Below are 21,864 nucleotides of genomic sequence, written 5' to 3' on the forward strand. Positions count from 1 at the left end.
GTTTAAATTCTTGATATGAAATCTGGACATAAAAATGAGGAATTATCTTATTCTTAGAAGGTAGAATGTTCTTACAGTTTATTTTAAAAATTTTAAGTGTGCCTAAACACACACACACACACACACACACACACACAAATTTATGCATAGATATATAGCCTCAAAAGAACAGTAGGTTTATAGTAGGTTGACTAATACAATGAAAAATAATGAATGTGAAGTATGTATTTTATGGGATGGAACATCATGTAGTAAACATATATTCTGAAATATAAATTAATTGCTTAGTTGTCTTTACCACAGGATTGGTTTTTCTGTCTTATCCATATCATGATCTATATTTTTCAGAATTACTGGAAAAAAATCACCTTCTATATTTCTTGTCTTGAGATATATAAATGATTTTTAAAAAATTAAAAGGAAGAAGGCAAGAACGAAAACGTAAATTAGCCAAGCCTAGGCAGGACTTAAATAATGTACTTGCTCCTGCTTTAAATATATAAAAACAAGGCAAAAAAGCAGCTTACCAAAGTTTGACAAGTAAACACTAGAGATAGCTTTTGAAAGCATGACAGTGAATTATATGATAATAATTATTTATACAGCATAATGGAGATCACTCACTAAGTGTTGGAAGTTGAAAACTATTTTGAAAAGGTAAGCATATGTCAGAGTGTTAAAAATATATATGCATACACACATACACACATATGCAAGACATGTAAGTTTAAGCATGATAGAACTTGTAAGAAACATTAAGATTAATTTTGTTTTTGCTTACATATTTTACATTAAATTATTCTGTGATCTTTAAAAAGCAAATCAACGTGAAAAATACGTAACATTCTTGAGTAAGGTTAGAAGTTCATGTCACGTGATGCTTAGCAAGCTAGTAATACCCTTGTCAACCCTTGCCCTGTGTAGCATATAGGCTTCTAGTCTTTGACAGCGTAGGGACGAGCAAAGGTCACTGCTATGCAAAAGCATTAAAACTGTTGCTTGAAAAGAATTTCATGTCACGGAAGATAAGAATTATTGCAGTTCTGTACAGCTATGGCACGAAAAGCTTGATCTACGTACTGCATTCCTTTGAGGAAAACTGACTTTTTTCCTAACCTCATAGGCAAAAAATTGAGAGACGGTTATTTTCAAAAAGAGAAGCTCTTTTTTTCTTCTTCAAAAATTGTGTTGGTGAAAAATACAATTACTTTAAGTCAAATTATTTGCATCAGTGAATATTTATACGTGTCTACCTTCTATGCCTGCATAGAAATTAAAAAAGAAAATGACATGCTTTGGACAGAAGCTTCATGATACATAACCCAAAATAAATAAGTAAAATAGCTATAGGTCCATGGCTGTAAAACACTAAGTTGCAGTGTTTTATAGCTGTATTTTACAGGATGGGAGTGCTAACATCTAATGACTCTGTTCTCACTTCCTTTCTGAAAAAAGCAAACTAAAACCTTTCACAGCAACCTGTTCCTGCTTTCCTGTCCAGGTCCAGAATCAGGCCTCTGTTTCCTCTCCACATGTCACAGTAGGAAGGCCTCTGGACAGCGACTTCCTGAACACACTGCTTGTCCTCTCTGCCTCTGACAGCTGGAAAGAGTGATGTATGGACACACTGGAGAGGGGAAGGTGACCCCAGCTCCAGCTCTTTGCAGGACCTAGGGGAAAAAGGGGAGACCCTGCCCTGGCTGACATGTGGCTACCAAGAGGTGTAAAGTCCTGATAAGGAGGTGGTCCTTCTCTTCTTTCCGTGTACAATAATTGCTGGTTTATCAAAACTAACCTCATGCTTGCACTACAGATATGGCTTATCTCTTGCTATTTGGAAATAACAACAGGCAAGCGAAGTTATCCATATCATGTGATTTTGTACATACTGTGTGCTGCTATTATTTTAGTCTCAGTCACAATTAGTACTTGGGGCTGTGTGCCAAGTGGAAATGTATAAGGGGGAACATCCTTCCTAGTCTGCTAGGCCACCAATGTCCTTTTCCAATTTTTAAGCTGCTGTCACTGGACTCTGGCATTTCTTACCCAATTCATTTGCTTTCTGTGTTAATCATATGCAATGAAGATATGCATGGCCAACATTTAAACAGGCTGCAGATCAATTAGCGGTCTTAAGTTTATCTGATTTTTATCAAAGAAGACAGAGCTGTGGGTCGATTGTCAGAGCCTGTGTCAAGTTGACCTTTTCAGAGATGTCTACATTGCCAGTCCCTTGGGCAACTTGTTGTCCCCTGTTAGTCTCTGAATGGCAGAAGTCTGTTCTGCTCAAGCACAAAGTATACACAGATGTCTATATTACATTCTTATAGGTTTGACAGCAACTGCATGTTGTATCTATAAACTGTCCTTTAGCAGTGACACTTCCTCAATGATGATAAGCTAATTTATGCAACTAAATCTCCTTTGTGCAGAAATGAAAGCTAATTGAGTCATTACAAAGTAATTCAGGGAGGAATACCTTGTATAAATTGGCTTACTTTATAAATCCTTCTCAAGTGGTTTTCTTGCATCCTAAATGGGACTAAGCAGCTTATCAGCCTTAAAATATCCAGACCAAACAAGCCAATTTCTGGGAGTTGGGTAAACATCTTTAGAGCAGTAAGAAAGTGGCTAAAACAAAACCCAAATCAGCTTTGTCAGGAAGCTACACAATCATCACCTGAGGTTTGATGCATGCCATCCTGACTCGTCGTCTCTTGTTCTTCCATTTTCACTGAAGCACTGTCCTCTTCTTCTTCTGCAAATAAACAATGGCACACTGAAAGGGCTCCTGAGGATAATGGAACTGTCACCCCATTTTAAAGGCCAAATTATAAGTTTATAGCACAGAAATATTATTTTTCAAATAATGAAACTACTTATGATCCATATTCTTTTGTCAATAATCTAGCACTGGATAATTAAACCATTAGCTATTTCCAAACAGCAACTTTACCAAGGCTCAGTGAGTTGGCTTGATGAAATTTAATACACATACCAATGCATTGTATATTTTGCATTAAATATGTACAGAAACTAATCTGGAGCATTCTGAAATCCAGTAGAGCCCTTAAATCTAGTAAAAATAATACCCAGCATTGTATCACACAGTATACTACATATTATGTGGCAGGAATATGCAATTACAGATGTTCCCCAAACAACAGCAAGGAGAAAGTGTCTAATATGACAGGAAGTGTCTATATGACAGGAAGTTAACATACAAGTCCACTGCTGACTATCACACACTTTCATATGTTTTCTCACTTACTCTTCACAGGAAGATTCTAGGAGGATTCTCACCCTTCCATACAACTCTATCAAAATTATAGTAAGCATTCACTATGTGTCCTACACTATAGACAACAAGGTTTCATAGATGAGTAATTTTAAAACCCTCATTCTATTGATGAATGAATTGAGAATCAAAAGGTAAAGTAATTTTCAAAGTGTGTTCATCAAGTTCAATAGTTTAAAAACTCCATGTTCTTCACTGTCTATAGTCAGTGCTTTGCGACAGTCCTCTTATTCTCCCCTCACGTTCTTCCTCAAGTTATGGGAAGAAACAGGTAAAAGTAAATGAGTTTGAAATGGAATCAAACTGTGTAATTCTTTTTTTTTTTTTTGGGTCCAGTTGTGGTGCCTGAACTCTGGGCCTGGGTGCTGTCCCTCAGCTCTTCAACTCAAGGAGAGTGCTCTACCACTTGAGCCACAGCGCCACTTCCGGCCTTTTTTTCCCTGCTTATGTGGTGCTGAGGAATAGAACCCAGGGCCTCATGCATGCAAGGCAAGCGCTCTACCACTGAGCCACCTACCCAGCCCTGTAATTCTTTTATACTAAAAAAAGTATGTATTACATTATCACTTTACCCACCTAAGGCTTTATAAAGAACCAAGAGATATTTAAGGCAAGGCATACAAACAAATGGCACACCAAAGAAAAAACCGAATTCAAAAAGAATCATAATGTTGGGCCTGGTGGTGGTAGTGCATGTCTGTATGTGTAACTCCAGCACTTGGGAGCATGAGGCAGGAAGCTCACAAGTTCAAGGTCAGCATGGTCTACATAGTGAGACACCTTACCTATTTAAAAAAAAAAAATTGGAACTTCAAGAAAAATCTGAAACTTATATGCAAGATACATAAATATAGTCAGTATAACTATGAAATCTATCAGTTCAATCCATTTTTATTGAGTGTCATATGCTTGTAAGAGAAAAGATTTGCCAAGAAGATAAAAGGTAGCTTCTACACTCAGGACGATGATAGTCTAGAAGGGACAGGATAAGACCTTGAGGAAATGAGCTGGAGGGACCCAAGCCTGGCAAGTTTTCTACAAAGCACTGCAGGAATGCAGGGGAGACAGCTCTCACCAAAGGCACACCACAAAGACTGACAAAACTTTAAGAAGAAATAGGAGGCTATCTCTAGAGGCAAGCAAAGTCTTGAACTTCAAATGGAGAAGGCACTGACACACATAATGTGGTGCTTTATGGAAGGAGCAAGATAAAAGACTACATTAACATCCTCAAGGGTCCACGGGCATCTTGTCTTGGCCTTCAGACTTAGGTTTGGTGGCAGAAGATTTCTGAGTAGAGACCAGCCAGGTCTGAAATGCTGTTTCAGGAGAGCTCATTTGATCCCATTGTCTCAAACAGCCTGAATGAGGGGTGGGGAAGAGTCTAGATAAAACAGAAGGAAGTCCTGAACTGAAGGGGCAGAGGAAACGGGAAGGAGATGGTCTGGCGAGGTAAGGAACCAGAACTGATAATGATAAGCTTTCGTGCCTGCTTGCCTAAGTGGATGAAGAGGAAAGAAGGAAAGGGAAGAACAAAGCATGGCTCAGGTTTTAAGCTTAGTCAACTAAGACAAAGGAGACTACTTGGGCAAGCTGTGCTGCTTGAAGAACACGAGGAATTGTCTTTTTGGCAGGGGGGATTTGATGTGCAGGTGGGCCACTCACAGCAAATGTCCAAGGGCACAGATCCAAGGTATGGGAAAGAAGTCAGGAAGGGCAGATACACATGTGGGAATCTCCTGCACATTTCAAATGGTAACTAATCAAAATCAGAATTCAGATTAACCACTGTGCTTACAAGACAAATGTCTCATAAGGTTTTTTTATAATTCAATTCAAACAAAATAATAAAAGCTCCAAATAAGGAACAGCTGGAAATACATAGTGCTTTATATATACTGTTGAAAGTAACCTTGGCAACTTAATGTGACATATTTCTCTTTAACAAGGGTTATCTTTTATGCCAAACCTCAAGGACTAGTACCATAAATGGATTGCTTATAAGTGTTTCCATATAAACCTTAAAGACAGAAGGGGCACTTACAGTCAACTAATCCAACCTCATTTTATAGATTATTTTTTAATGGTGAAAAAAAAAACAACACTTTCTTTGCTTTTCATACTTTTTCTATCTCCCTTTCCAATCTGATCACAATAGTAAGGATCCAATAGTAAGGAGTAGATTAAAAAACAGTTAAGAACACTTGTCCTTAGTCAAAAGCAATAAGGACATCCATATAACAAGCATTATTAGCTTTTATGAGACTACTATGTGAAGTAAAAAAATTAATATTAATTAAATGGAAAATTCTGCTCCTTGGCAAAGTTAAAAAATGACCTTAGAAGAACTTATTTTGAGAAATTTATTTTTATATTGTTAAAGTTTAAGTGTCTGCAAGGTGTGCTTAGACCTGTATTATTACAATGTCTCATCCTTAAGAAGCATATTCTTAAATTATCAGAATAACGACATTAAAAATCTTTACTTAGGTATCAACATTTACTGGGATTACTGGGAAGCATCCAAAGTGAAGTATGATGTGACTCCATAGGCAGCAGTTCAGAGAGTGAGATGCTCCTTTAAAACACCTTCCTGTTTCCCCACCTCAAACTTAGTACTTATGGTAGGCAAAAGCCTTGTGCATCCACATATCAAGTTTTCTTATTAACATTTTTCCTGGCATCATGGGATTTTTTTTTTTTTTTTAATTCGGTCATGGGGCCTGAACTCTGGGCCTGGGCGCTGTCCCTCAGCTCTTCAGCTCAAGGTTAGCGCTCTACCATTTGAGCCACAGCCACACTTCTGGCTTTTTTCTTTTTGCTTATGTGGTGCTGAGGAATCGACCCCAGGGCCTCATGCGTGCAAGGCAAGCACTCTACCACTGAGCCACCTTCCCAGCTCCCATGGGATTTTTATTTGGAAGTAAATTTTGAACTATCAATACAAATGCCAAGATACCACATAAAGCATTCACAAGAACTTTTTTTCTTTCATTGTTTGAACTGTTGGCAAACATTTCCTTCATAATCAAACATACAACAGAGAAAGAGTACATTTTTATAATTTGCATGCAATGAAAAAACAAGTGTATATATTTTTACCAAGTTTGATAGACACTACTAGGGTTGACAGTTTAAGTCTGTGAGAAATTATGTAATAAAAATAACCAGATTTTATTCAGCCATCCACCACTCCCATAACTAAATGTTAATCTAAGTAATAAATCTTGCTGCTAATCCTTCTTCGGGTATATACTTATATTAACTTATGGTGTCACTCTCCATACCTTGGTTCTTAACAACAGAAAACATGTAAAATTAGGGCAAGCATTTGCAAAAAAAATTTAAAATCCATCTTATTATAAGCATGAATATGTGCCTGATGTAATTTCTCCCCAAGCAATGGACTTTCAAACTACCAGGAAATCACCAGAACTGAATTTGCCAGTATATTTTGTTTATATCCAAGAGGTACATTTATATTTAACAAAAAGAGCTGAAAAATAAAACTTGGTGTTTAGGAGTAGGTTAGAAAATTCAGCCACCATTTGAAAACAGTTTAAAAATGACTACCAGAAACAAGTTCAGTAAATTTATTTTTTTAAATCAGAAAACATTTCTTACAAAAGAGCATTACATTCTGCACACTGAACAAATGCCAGAGACATGTGAACTATTGTTACTTTCTCCCTGTCCCACCTCCCAAATATTTACAGTGACCACAAAGCAAGGTGTCCACAGTAATTATATAGGGGGATTTTTTTAACCACCAACAATGAACAAAAAATAAAATCCACTTCACTGTCTCAAAATTTCAATGTCAGTTTTTGCATGCCCCCAATCCTGTTTGTAAGGAACTAAAACATTACATCTGGTGAACAGCAAAGATTTCACTATACCTCAAAAGCAAAACACCTATGAAGCAGAGGAATGTTGGCTTTGTGAAGAACTCATTTTCTCTTGTGCTGACAATACAAGAACTTCCATGGAAAAGATAATAAAATCTAATTTGGTGAATGTTTTTAAATCTTATGAGGGAAAATACTCAGACTAAAACTTGACTAGAATCTGGCATAAAGAGGATGTTAGACAAATACTGCATGAACAAGCAGGTACAATAATCATGAAAATAAATTCTAACACATTCATTTATTAACAAACCTCTTCCCATCACTAAAAAATCCAAACAAACATGTAAGAAAAAGCAATCAAGATTCGAGGCAATAATCTGCTTCTCAATATATTAGAAATATATACATTCTGTCGGGTGCCAGTGGCACCTAGCTACTCAGGAAGCTGAGATTTGAGGATTGCATTTCAAAGCCAGCCCGGGCAGAAAAGTCCATGAGACTCTTATCTCCACTAAGCCACCAGAACACCAGAAGTGGCACTGTGGCTCAAGTAGTAGAGTAAGTACTAGCCTTAGCTGAAGAGCTCATGTGTTGCCCAGGCCCTGAGTTAAAGCCCCAAGACCAAAAAAAAAAAAAAAAAAAAAAGAATAAAAGAAAAAATATACACACTCACATCGTGTTTTATTTGGGTCTACTATTAAACATTTTATTTTGGTATTGGGGTTCAATGTCACCATACAATACTAATTAATACCTCAAATAGTCAATGTTTACAGGTTAATATATTCCACTCAACATTTAATAACAGTAAACAAAAACAGCTCAGCTATGCAGTAAAATCCATCAAACCACACAGATGGTTATAAGGTTTTCATTATGTGGTTTCCATAGCAATCATATTGCAAATCTGGAAGCTTCTTGCAAATAGGCAGCTTGTATTTACATGCCTCTCAGCTGCAGCACAAAACTCTTCAACATGTGAAGTTATTATTCCAATCACACGTTGTTAGAAGAATCACCAAGAGATTTGTGTGTGTGAGAGACAGAGAGAGAGAGAAAGAGAGCAAGAGAAAGAGAGAGAGAGATTAGACAAGATTAAAATAACAGTAAAGCAAACTAAACATGGAAGATAAATCATATATAGTCAGTCACAGGTCTACTAATTGTTGAGTATTAGAAATGTTCTGGTAGTTATTAAAAGGTTTTGACATCGAACCCTATTGAACTAAGAAACTTCTAGGAGCAATCAAGCCCTATAGAATCCCAAAGCATAAACTTTGCCCACCTCTCCTTTTAGCAGTTATTTGGACTTCTTTCTGGTTGGCTAAAGGGAGGAAGAAGAGATAATCCAGTCTTCCCAAATCTTTTTAGGGAAATGCTTACAGTGAGAAAAGTTAAAGCCTTTATAAAATCAATTTAATTTACAAATTGATCGACTTCCAGAACAGATGGATTATTACCTAATAAAGATCACAAACCTGTATAGCTATGCAATTTTTATGAAACTGCCTTTTCTGGCATACTAGTGCTTATTTTTAGGATAACCTAAAAAAAAAGAATGATATAAGCAGATAACATTGTTTAAGAAAGGCTAAAGACTTGGTTAGTACTCAAGCAAAGCACAGAACTTAATCATGGCTGAAGACTGATTATTATCTCTTCTACAGAGAAGGCAATAGATGAAAAATCTTTGATTCACACAAGGACCACCTTTCTCATAAAACAGTTTCAGTAAAAAAGCTGAATTACAGTATCTTCTAAAAGATATGAAGCACCAAATGAAAACCTGTGTTCATGCTGGCAAGGATGCAGCCAAAAGGGAATCCTAATACACTATTAGTGGGAATGTAAACTTGTTCAACCACTCCGGAAAGCAATATGGAGGTTCTTCAAAGAATTAAACATAGAACTACCTTATGATCCAGCAGTTCCACTCTTGGGCATTTACCCAAAAGATTACAAACCAGAATAAACTAAAACTACTAAACTATGAGTGGATCAAGAAAATGTAGTATATATACACACTGGAATTTTACTCATCAGTTAGAAAGAACATTATAGTACCATTTGCAAAGAAATGAAAACTTGGAAAAATTATGTTAAATGAAGTAAGGTCAGGCCCAGAGAGAAAAAAGATCCATGTTTTCCCTAATAAGTGGGAGCTAGATTTAGCTTGCAAACTCTTAAGTAAATACATTGTGTGGTATGCAAGTGTATACAAATTTATTAACTGAAAGATATTTCAATGTAGATTCAAGGGAGATCTCAAATAGTGTGATGCCATAGAAAGGCAAAATTAAAGTTCAGCAAAATAAAACACCAGGAAGCAGACACTGGGCTACTTAAAGGGGGTAGAGTGTGGTCAAGAGGAAAAGGGTAGATGAATGAAGAGAAGTGGAGGGAGAAATGCAGACAAGAATCCAATGTATATCCTACAAAATTAAGAAGAGTGAGGGAAGAGGTGGGTGGGGGAGGAGCAGGTGAGAATGTTGAAAAGGGTGACACTGATTAAGATATGTTGTATTCATAAACTGCTTTGTTACATGGCATCTCTTTTTACAACTTCCTAAATAATAATTTTAAAAAACAAGCATGATTTCAGGGGAAAAAATAAAAAAATAAAATCTATGTACCCAGGCTTCACTTGACTATGTGATAATATATTTTTTCTCAAGAACAGTTAATAGTCACTGTTTGAATGTTCATACATTTATCTCCTTGTAAATGCATATGCATATTAAATATATACTAAATCCTCATAGCAACTATAGACATTATATCCTCATTACTTTAGGACTGCAAAAAATGAAAATTAGCTTGACAATTGTCCAAATAAAGTACATGTGAGATGGAATTTAAACTACAGGCATGTACTACTAAGCCTTACCTCTAATACAGTGCCTCTCCCTTGATTTTCTTTAAAATCTTCAACTTAGAGGTTGTGAGTATAGCTCAGTGGCATGAGTTAGGTCTTGGGCTCAAATCCCCAACATGTTTCTCTATCTCTCTCTCTGTCTCTGTCTCTGTCTCTCTCTCTCTCTCTCACACACACACACACACACAACTTATAAGGGGATCATTTTCTAAAACCTTAAATATTAACTCTTTGTGGACCTGGAAAACATTTTCCACAGTTGGGCAGGTTCTATACTAGCAAGCACTGACCTGAAACAATCATTTTAGCGCTGCTCTAGAAACAGTTTTAATTGGAATGTCAAAAACATTCCTGGTCCTTTCTATTCTCCCTGCTTTCTTTGCCTGGTCCTTCCTATTCTCCCAGCTTTCTTCCTTCAACTATGTCTTTTCAACGACTCAACTACCCTAACAACAGCACACAGTATTAAATACTCTGCAAAGCTTTCTAACGCAACTTGTAATAGAAAACAGAATTATTTTCCAGGCCAACAAGTTTCTCTTCTTTCTCATTTAATTTTGTAAAGAAAACATGTTTAAATGGAGATGGTAATAGTGAGTGTTTCTACACACACATCTGAAAGAAGTTCACCTAGACTTTGGAGCAATAGGCTCTCCTGCACATGTCACCAAGGGTTTAAGTCTAACCAACAAGATGTTGTAAGTGGATGGAATAGATGGCAGGAGGAAAGTGAAAAGACAAATGGATGGTCTTGGAAGTGGGACAACTATTTAAGTGATAGAATGCCAGCCTTTAGGAAAAAAGCCAAGGCAAAGACCTCGACCCTGAGTTCAAACCCCAGTTCCATTACATACAGGCACAAACATACACACACATACACACACACACACACACACACACACACACACACACACACACACACACAGGCCACTCTCAATGGTACAATGTGAAACAAGGGAGCCTAGTTGAGAGGTGTGCACAAGTGATCCCTTGCCCATTCTTCTACCCTAAGACCTATAGTGATCAGCCAAAGCTGAAGGAAAGGTTGGAAAAGTTGAACAGTAGAGTTAAAGGTATACAGGCAAGTTCCACAATTATCAGTGAGAATGAATCCACAAGGGCCTATATATCAGAACTACTGCTGATATAAATATGATACTTGTAAAAGATTTTTCTATTTACTAGTTTGTCATGTATTTGAGCCTATTATATATGTATACACACACACACACACACACACACATATATATATAATATAAGCATGTGCCTAAATTTTAGCAATATATAAATTTTATATAAATGGACATCAGGAGAAAGACAACTGAAATGGCACAGTCATGTGTACTCTACAGAGTAGGGCGTATTGTGTAGCTTCTGTTTCATGCAACCTTGACACTTCCAAATCCTCTGTCATCTCTGTACAGAACTTCCAAAGCAGGAAGGATAATGTCTCTCTGAAGCTCTCCACACAAGGATTTAAGGAAGACATTGTGATAACACAGATATCTGATGGGGGTGCATCAATTAGTGCATAGCATCATGCTTATTACCTTGGAAGTGAGGTATTTTTCAACAATTTAGCAACCAACAAGGCCAACATGATATCAAAAGCACAAATAAATTAGCAAAGCTGTTCAAAGTAGGTTAAAAATATTAACTTGGACATTCTATATTTAGAAGGTTTAATATGAAAAGGTTACCATTAATCGTACTTCAAATACAAAAGAAATAACACTAGATGGTATTAAATTTCTGTACTGTGATATTAAAGTTAATAATTTAAATACAAATCTGCAAAAGTAAAAATGATCATTTTTCATACCAACATTACCAATGATAACAATCATGGTTGGGATGTTGAGGGTGGGGGGAAACCCCTCAAACTCAAGCAAAATATTTCCTTTGACAGAATCAGGAAAAAAACAATCTCAGAAGGGAAAAGAAACCTTGGGTTATCGTGTTAAATTTCCCCATTTCACAAAAAGGGAGGTAAACTGGGGAAACTGACCACCTGAGCCAAGGACACACTCTCTGTATCCTGCACCACTGTAATATGTTCTGGCACATTTCTGAAAATATCCATTGTTGATGACTCAAGCCAAGACTTACCTATTTCAGAAGCATTCTCATTTATGCATGATGACCTACAAGCAATTATGACCAATGAAGAAAACATGCAGATTAAAAGTAACAGTTTTAGCCAACTGCTGGAGGTTCACACCTATAACCCTGGATACTCAAGAGGCTGAGATCTGAGGATCATGTTTTGAAACAAGCCAAGGAATGAAGACCATAAGACTCCTATGTCCATAAACTACAAAAAAAAAAAAAAAACTAGAGGGGGAGCTGTGATAAGTGATAGAGTGATAAGTGATAGAGTGTTAGCCTTGAGCACAAAAACTGAGGGACAGCCCACTGGCCCTGAGTTCAAGCCCCAGGACTGGCACATAAATTAAGTAAGCTTTAATAGGCCAGATACTGTCATCATAATGATGATTCAGAAAATGATCCTAACTTCTCAACAGATCTACAGAATTCTACAGAATGTGGAGTCTGGCCTCAATGTACTATTTGCTTTATGCTACCATATATCTTAGAACTTTCTAACAATTTCTACAATGCTAAAATTCTTTTAACCCAGGAAGGTTTGAATTAAATTATTTCTCTTGTATAGGAACTTCTGGTTGGCCCTGCACTTCTGGGGTGACTCTGTGTGTGTGTGTGTGTGTGTGTGTGTGTGTGTGTGTGTGTGTGTGTGTGACTCTGTGTGTGTGTGTGGGTGTGTGGGTGTGTATTTCCCCCTTTGAATTAACCTTTTTCAAGCCAAGTTGGTTTTTATACCACCTTTATTTAGTTATTGGTTCTTCTGGGCTCTTCTTTTTAATAAGAATATCCCAGGGGCTGGGAAGGTGGCTCAGTGGTAGAGCGCTTGCCTTGCATGCATGAGGCCTTAGGTTCAATTCCTCAGCACCACATAAGCAAAAAGAAAAAAGCCGGAAGTGGCGCTGTGGCTCAAGTGATAGAGCACTAGCCTTGAGCTGAAGAGCTGAGGGACAGCGCCCAGGCCCAGAGTTTAGGCCCCACGACTGGACCAAAAAAAAGAAAGAAAGAAAGAAAGAAAAAGAATATGCCAGATGCATATGCATTTAATTACCCCCATATATTTTTTATTTTGGAAGCATTGGGATTTGAACTCAGGGCCTCTCACTTGCTAGACAGGTGCCTGTCTCTTGAGCCATATCCTCAGATCTTTTTTTGCTTTATTTATTTTTTAGATACAATTTTGTTAACTTTTTGTCCAAGCTGGCCTTGAACCTCCATTCTCCCAATCTCCACCTCCCTCTATCTACCACCCCAGGATTGTAAGAGAGATATCACATCTGACCCCTATGCATTTCTCTCAAATGTGTATGCAGTTATTTTTCTGCCTGAAATTCACTTTTAGAAAATAAAGCTTAATCAACTTAGATTTAAATAATTTCATAAGGTTAAAAAAATCACTAAATGATAATTAAGTTTCTTGTAAAGATAATTTAATTGTAATGTGGTTATTTAATAAGTACTTTTAACCACCTACTATAACCTCCAGAAAAAAGGCAGCTATACAAATGCAGAGCACATTTGCTACAGGTTAGGCTTTGCTTTCTTCTTGCCTATCTTAATGTACTCTTCCTCCTCAGACTCAGTGCACCTGAGCCACAATTCCAATAATCCAAGAAAGAAGGACCACAGTCACACAGAGGAGTCAATCACCTATAGACTTCTAGTCTTCCATATCCCTCCTTTATTCCCCACAGTGGTTTCTAAGACCTCTGTAGGTAAAAGGTATAGGGTGGAAGGTTTGTAAAATCAAAACATTTGCATATAATACTGAGATATTATGTGCCTTATTCACTATGCTAACGTTCACACTGATGTTGCATAGCAACATCAACATCTTATCATAAATCAACACAGTGACATTAAACTGCCATTGTATTCTTTACTGTCTAGCACTAGCACTGAGAGAGAGAGAGGAAGACAGAGACAGAGACAGAGAGGCAGAAAGAGCAGATTTACTGAAGAATGTCCTTGATGAAGCAGCAAAAACAATTTTTGCCTAACAGCAACTCTGAAGACACATCTTTTTAATATTTTGTAATGAAATGCATAAAGCCCTTCTCCTGTCTCAGCAAGATACAGTGCTAGAGAATGTGGTACGGTTTGCTAGATGAGCTACTTTCTTCATGAAACACCATTTTTAGTTGAATGAATGACAAACTATAGTACCCAGACTTGGGAATCAAGCAGACATTGTTTCAAATGAGCTTGGCATTTCAATGGAAAGAATTGACAGTACTTATTGCTAATGATAACATTTGAGATTTCAAGCAAACACTTGTAAGCATGGTGGCTCCCAGCATTTAAAGACTTTTTTTTATGAGAAAGGAGAAAATACTAATAAAAAGTGTTTTTTATATCAATATTTTTATGCCAATATTTGGAAGTTCTGAATAATGTAGTAAACCAGTATTTTCCAACTGACCAGTGCATAATGGTACAAAATCATGTGTAAACGATTCGGTAAAAGAAAATGAGGGCTGAGAAGGTGGCTTAGTGGTAAAGTGCTTGCTTTGCATGCTTGAGGCCCTGGGTTCGATTCCTCAGCACCACATAAGCAGAAAACGCCAGAAGTGGCACTATGGCTCAAGTGGTAGAGAACTAACCTTGAGCTGAAGAGCTGAGGGACAGCTCCCAGGCCCAGAGTTCAGGCCCCATGACGAGAACCCTTCCCCCCCCCTCCCAAAAAAAAAGAATATGAAAAATTACTGATAGGGTTTCAGATTCTACCTTAGACCTAATCTTTAATTATCACTATCTAGTTTAGGAACAGTACAAAAGAATAATATCTAGAATCATCTACAAGGACTACTAAAGCTTCTCACTTTTCCTACCATGTGTCTGTATAAGAATGTTTTTCTTTATATATTGAGTACAGTTGAACTAAAACAACATACTACAACACATAAATGTAGAAGCAGATATTAAAAAATGAACATCTTCTGTTAAGACAGACATTTAAGTCAGCTGTAAAATAGGAAATAACATACTCTAGCCAGGCAGTGGTGGCTCACGCCTATAATCCTATACTTAGGAGGCTGAGATTTGAGGATCACAGCTCAAAGCCAGCCCAGGCAGGAAAGTCTGTGAGACTCTTATCTACAATTAACCACCAGAAAACCAGAAGTAGAGCTGTGGTAGAATGCTAGCCTTGAGCAGAAAAGTTCAGGGACAGTGTCCAGGCCCTGAGTTCAAGACCTTATGACTAACAACAGCAACAACAAACTCCTCTCACTAGTTTTGAGAACATACACTTATTTTTAAAAATAATATATATATGTAATAGGTTTATCATTATGATTTTAAAATACATTTCTAAAAAGTTGTCTGCTTTAGACTAGTGAGATAGCTTTCCCATTTGCTATAAACTCAATGGAATGGGAAGCTGTAAACTCAATCCCCAATACTGCAAAAAACATTTCTCAGTTTTAATTTCTAATGTACTAAACACTGAACAGGATAAGCAACATATACACAGTTTTAGGGAATTTACAATAATTTTTAAGACTATAATGGGATCCTAAGACCAAAAAGTTATAGGATGGCTGTCTTGTACTTCAAAGGGTAGTTCTGGTTAAATCTCTAAACCATGTTCATCTACCATATGAAAAAAGAATAATTTGCTAATCATAACACTGCCTGGTAATTATTTTATATTCCCAAAGCACAAAATCTCAGGATTGACTCACATTACACTCATATTGAGTCACCAACCAAAATCCCTCTGTGTTTTCCCTATTTGCTACCAAGACAAGTTGTGCAACTAGACTTTTGGAACAAGTAACAATATATCTATTACATTTCACCTTGTTCAAGTTGACCTATGATTTCAAGGCTTCCTCCAACAGATGAATATATTGGACATTACATCATTGAGAATATAGCCCTAAGGCATTCAAAAAACCAAGTAAGTAGTGCCCTGTGATCTAAAGTTGCAGAGTCAGTTATCAGTCTCTATAACTATAAAGGTTTTGAGTGTTCTGGCCACCAGCTTTGCTGAAGTCTAGCTAATGTCTATATTGTTTTCTTTTTTTTATTATTGTGAAAATACTGTACAGAGGGGTTACAATTACATGGGCAAAATAATGAGTACATTTCCTATCAAGCATTGTAGCCTCCTCCTTTATACTGTTTTCTTGAACCCATATTGAGCTCTCATCATCAGTGTTTCATCTTCTAGATGGCAAGAAGACACCCTGTGACACTTTATTATTAACTTACCTAGAACTTCCTTCAAAGTTCCTAAACTAGAACGGTCACAACCTACTTGTATTGGATACCAGACGCTCTCTTTAAACCGACACTTCCTCCTGGGACTCAGGTTAGGCTGGTTCTCAGCAATGTCTCTCACTAGAAACTGCCCTAAGCTGGAAGGAATTGCCACACTCAAGGTCACATGTTCCCAAGGGGCAATCGAGCTAAAGGGTTACAAAGACATACCCTTTTGCCTCAATATGGCACAACCCAGAATAGTCCCTAGCTTGGCCCTGCCTTCCTCTCTTTCATCCCAGGAGTTCTTTTAAGATCCTCACTAATAAACCTATTGCATATAGCGAACTCTCCTAGAGTCTGTTTCAAGAAACCCAACTCCAGCCCCTGAAAACTTCTACTCTTTTGGGAAAGCTGTAAATTTTATTCATGGACTATATACTTTTAAGCATTTCTCTGTACTCCATAGGTCCCCCAAAATAAATACCAGCAATTTAGCAACTTCACCTACAAGTTTTCTTGTAGTTTTATCTATGCCAGAAGCCAAATGTAAGTCCTACTAGTCTTCACGGCTCAGTCTACTACGTTCCTCATTCCCTTGTAGCCAGCTGGCCACTCTACCCAGTGTGCTGTGAATCAGGAAGGCCTCCACTGATTGGCCTTCTGCTCATAGGGTACCTCAAACACAAATGTTTGTCTACTAGTTTATATTACTCATAAGTATAAATTCTCCAACAGCTTATTTATAAAACCACAGTCTAACATAGGGGCTGAAATAAAAATGGTTAAGGAATGTTTACTGAATTAAAACAATGGATTTGGTTAGCTAGGTATTTTATTTGCATCTCTTTGCCAATCCTGGGTTTCTAATGGATTAATTCTAATAGAGAAGGAGCAAATAAAATAGAAATTGAGCTGTTTTCTCTGAACTACTGCTCCTAATGAGTTTGGAAAACAAAAGAATCTATTGTACATTTTTTGTTATACCACTCATAATTTATATTTCTACTATTTTCCTACTTTGACTATGTCCATGTATGTTGTGTTTACTGAGTAGCTTCTATCACAAGGACATTGATATATCTTAGTTTCTCCCCACTTTTCCTCACTGGGATTATGTACAATTAAAATCCAAATGTTATTTTAAAATACTTTTTGGGCCAGGTACCAGTGGTTCACATATAATCCTAGCTAGTCAGAAGGCTGAGATCTAAGGATGGTGGTTTGAAGCCAGCCCGGGGAAGATGATACTCTTATCTCCAATTAACCACTCACAAACTGGAAGTGGAGCTGTGGTGCAAAGTGGTAGTGTGCTAGCCTTGAGCCAGAGCTCAGGGGCAGTGCCGGAGTCTAAGACCCACAAATAACAAAACAAACAAACAAAAACTTTATACTACCCATTTGTACCTATTTGTTTTGTACCCATTTGTTTTTATACTACCCATTTGTACCTATATCTTTTCTGAAGTTTTGAAATCTGCCTTCTAAACTAGCTGGAAGTACTTATAGATTTTAAGCTGACAACAACTTTGGTCATTTTGTCCACAATAAAATATGAATTTAACAGCAGCTTCCTTACTTATTTCCTCTGGCTTCTGGGCTCACTCATTTTTCAGTATGTTACCTGTACATTTAAACCATATCTGAAGAAAGAAGATGCAATGCTAGTGACTGCCCGTTGCTTTCTCTCCCTCTATATTCCTCTTAGTTGAAGATTGCACCTAGTTGCTAAAAACTAGAAAAATTATTTGCCCTAATAGAGAAGAGAGAGTCACTCTCAGTCCCCAGTTCTTTTGCCCATCTAAAATAGCTACTATCTGCTTAGAAGGCCCGAATGCAAGTAATGGAAAGGACCAAACACACAATATTGAATACTTTATATTTATGGAGCAATTTCTATTACTAGCACATACTTTCACTGCCATATGTAACTTCCAGTTTGGGAGAAGATAATATGAGCCATATCCATACCCAGAGAAGAGGCTCCCAGATGTTAGCAGCCTTAAGAATTACCTGAAGGTCTAGTTAAAACCCAGAGTATTGGGTCCACCTACAAAGATTCTGTTCACTGGATTTGGACTCAGTCCAAGAATACACATTTTTAACAAGTTTCCAGGCGTTACTGCTGGTGCAGAGACATCATTTTGAGAACCAATGACCTACAGCCCTATTTTCCTAGAAAAGGTGTCAAAAAATTGAGTGTACTGTCATTTAAATGTAAATTAATTCACACGTTGTATCTTTAAAATGCCATTTGCCAATTAAATCTCAAAATACAGGTACACCTCACCAAATAATATCAAAGCAAAATTAATTATAATGGAAATTGAAATTAATCCCTTATATATACTCTCAAAAGATACAAGGAGCTACATGAACACAAATATAATTCATCTTCCAGAAGTTCATATTGTAAGGTCCATTTCTGGATGGCGAGCAGACCCTGCCCAGTACCTGTGTTAGTTACCTAGGCAACTGGGACCCCTGGAAGAGGTCACATCTGCATCTGCTGAGGTCACATCGAATCTGATGTGGCCACACCTTTCTCCCACCTGGTCCCACCTCTTACCTGGTCCCACTTCCCTTTACCTGGACACACCTTTCCCCCCACCCCTACCCTATATAAGGCCTAACCCAGGGCTAGATGCCCTCTTTTGCCAGCCGCGTGGAATGCCAACCTTGCCTGGTCCCAGCAGGTCTACTAAATAAACCCACCCCTTACCTGAATACCACGTGAGTGGTGCTATTCTTACTCAGCTATCTCTTTTTAAAAAACTAACACATATTACTTTCTTCCACTAGTTCATAAATTTGGACAAATTAAACTCTCTGAACCTCAGTTTCTCATCTGGAAAATCAAAATATAAAATCCATCCTAGAGAATGACTATAAAGACAAATGGAAGTGAAATGGCCATCCCAATGCCCTCTGCTTAGTAGATTTCCAGTAACAGTCATAATGATTACAGTCATAATCATTATGATTACAGTCATAATCTGAGGATTTACTGTGTGCCAAGCACTAGTAATTGCTTTGTACATAAATTTCTCTCAAACCCAAATCCCATAGGAATGTATGTTGTTATTCCCATTTTCCAGATAAAGAAACAGAAGTATAGAAACATACAAGCAAACATACAGCTCAGCAAAATGCAGCAGTTAAAATTTAGTATCTGGCTGGGTGTGGTGGCTCATGCCTGTAATCCTAGCTACTCAAGAGGCTGAGATCTGAGGATCACAGTTCAAAGCCAGCTCAGACAGAAAAGTCTTGAGACTCTTTTTTTTTTTTAAGGGGAAAAACATTTTTTATTCCGGGTTGTAGACATTAAGGGATGTGTACATGAGTTATAGTCAATGGATTTAATGCTGAATTTGATCAAGGACCTAGAGAAAGAGTCACAAAAGACTTCTAGTGTTGTCATAGTGCTGTTATTCAATGAGATTAAAGTCTTGAAACTCTTATTGCCAATTAATCACCAGAAAATCAGAAGCGGTGCTGTGGATCAAATGGTAGAGAGCTCAGGGACAGCACCCAGGCCCAGAGTTCAAGACCCACCACCGACCAAAAAAAAAAAATTATTATCTGGACTTGAACTCAGATACTCTGCTTCCAGTGTCCAATTTCTGAAGCACTGTTTCTTCCCTGTTAGACTCTGTATATATCATTTGTCCTTCTGTTTTTAATTAAACAGCACATTAACCTATTGCCATAACATGCAACTTATGAGAAAGTTAATCTCATGATGTCACAGTGACATATATTCTTATTTTTAACACTCTTCAATGACAAAATAACCTGACTAACTCTGACAATCTAGGGAAAAAAATAACTCCTATGAAAAATAGTGTACACTGCTGAAAACCAGGAGATCATGTTTGTAATGGCCATAGAAAGTGAAAAGCATGGCATTTGCCCCTTCCATTTTTCTTTCAGAAAGGCAGCTTGCAAATGGAAAAATCATCTCCCATCAGCTCCCTCTCAAAGACTCAGTATGATGAAAAAACAGAGGAAGGCCAAGCCCTGAAGCAAGCAGAGCTAGAGGAGCTTCCATCCTCGCCAGAGGCCTGGGAAGATTGATTAATCTTGAGTAAGATAGCTGTAGGTCCTTACCAGATTCAGCTGTAGTAAGCCCTGACAAAAATGCAGAATTAAAGCGCTTTATGTAATATGAAAAAAAATAGCACTCTCAAAATACAAATTTCCATGTACTTATGAAGAGCTGTGCACACACTTCCAGAATTTTGGTTTTTTAAGTGTTTTCCATTCTGAAGATAGTATTTTCTTGACAAAGATAAATTTATGATAAAATATGTTATAGTGCCTGGGAAAAGAAGGATCTAGAACCAGGATATTTCAATAGAAAGAATGGCCAAAAGCAGAGAATTCCACTGGTGTAATTTCTTTGAACAACTATCTTACAAAATGAATACCAGGAAGCTGGAAGTTGAGGTGCTGAGTAGAGAAGTAAGGTGAAAGGGAGGAGGGTGGATGAATGAAGGGAGGAAGGGTGGTAGAATGCAGTCACAATAGTTAATGTTTATATGTAAACATGAAACAAGGAAAACTGAGGAGATAGATGAGGTTGGAAGACTTAGGGAAGAATGATATAATGAGTGACACTGGTCAAGATGCATTCTGTTGATCATTTTACTTGTGAAATTGAAACCTCTTTGCACAACTTAATAAAAATAATAATAAAGATGCACTGTACTCATAAACTGGCACGGTGCATTGAAACTCTCCATACAACTACTTAAAGATAACAAAATAAAGAGCTGCCAAAAGTAGCAAGGTAGGACGCCTGAAAGAGGGGAAAAAGGGACCAGGCATACAAAATTCATTTAATAGAGTCCTTGTGTTGATTTTTGCAAAATGGCATTTGATGATCTACAAAATGCATAAGAATAAAAATCTGAGCTTAAAAGACAACATGCTTGCTCACATTTGGAGTCCTAAAGGGACAGGCTGAACTCTCATTTGAAAATTCTTTTCATTGGAATCCAGAAATAAAGCCAACAAAAACAAAATATCTGCTTCCATGTAACAGAGTAAAGGTATTTTTAATGTACACATTGGGCAAAGTAGATTTTACTTTCTCAAGATCTCGCCCACAGTGTTGCAGGGAAGGAAACAGAGGCAACTCATCCACCCTGGGAAGACAAATCCTTGCCATTTTAGAGCCTGGGACCTAGGCAGCATCAAGGCTCAAGAACTAACCCCTGACCTCTTTTCAAGTTTGACAAAGCATTCTTGTGTCTCGTCACCAAAACACAACTGCTTAGATTTTTTTAAGTGCAGTATGCATGACATTTAATGAACTTTCTCTGGCACTTTAAGATAAATGTTATGCTATAATGATCTACATTATATGTTAAAGTGCAATTCAGTTTTATTTCCACCTAATTAAATAAAATCATCAAATATATCAAGTTCATAGCATGTTTAACTACAGTACTGAAAGGTCATTCAAATTTTACTGTCCTTGCTTAGAGTAAATCTTTGATTTAAAAACAATACATGAGATAACAATA

The 21,864-nt window shown here is 37.3% G+C and overlaps 1 protein-coding gene across 2 annotated transcripts in view; it reads right to left on the minus strand.

Annotated features, from left to right (window-relative positions):
• The window catches only part of Skap2 (src kinase associated phosphoprotein 2), a 175,668-nt gene that overhangs the window by 20,829 nt on the left and 132,975 nt on the right, over nt 1-21,864 (minus strand). For both annotated transcript variants that reach the window (XM_042684991.1, XM_042684992.1), the window contains exon 10: nt 2,681-2,758. In XM_042684991.1, the coding sequence (XP_042540925.1) occupies nt 2,681-2,758 (78 nt within the window). The remainder of the gene's footprint in view (nt 1-2,680; nt 2,759-21,864) is intronic.

This window comes from Dipodomys spectabilis, unplaced genomic scaffold, assembly GCF_019054845.1.
Source record: "Dipodomys spectabilis isolate Male_0828 unplaced genomic scaffold, ASM1905484v1 ptg000092l, whole genome shotgun sequence".
NCBI classification, from domain to species: Eukaryota; Metazoa; Chordata; class Mammalia; order Rodentia; family Heteromyidae; genus Dipodomys; species Dipodomys spectabilis.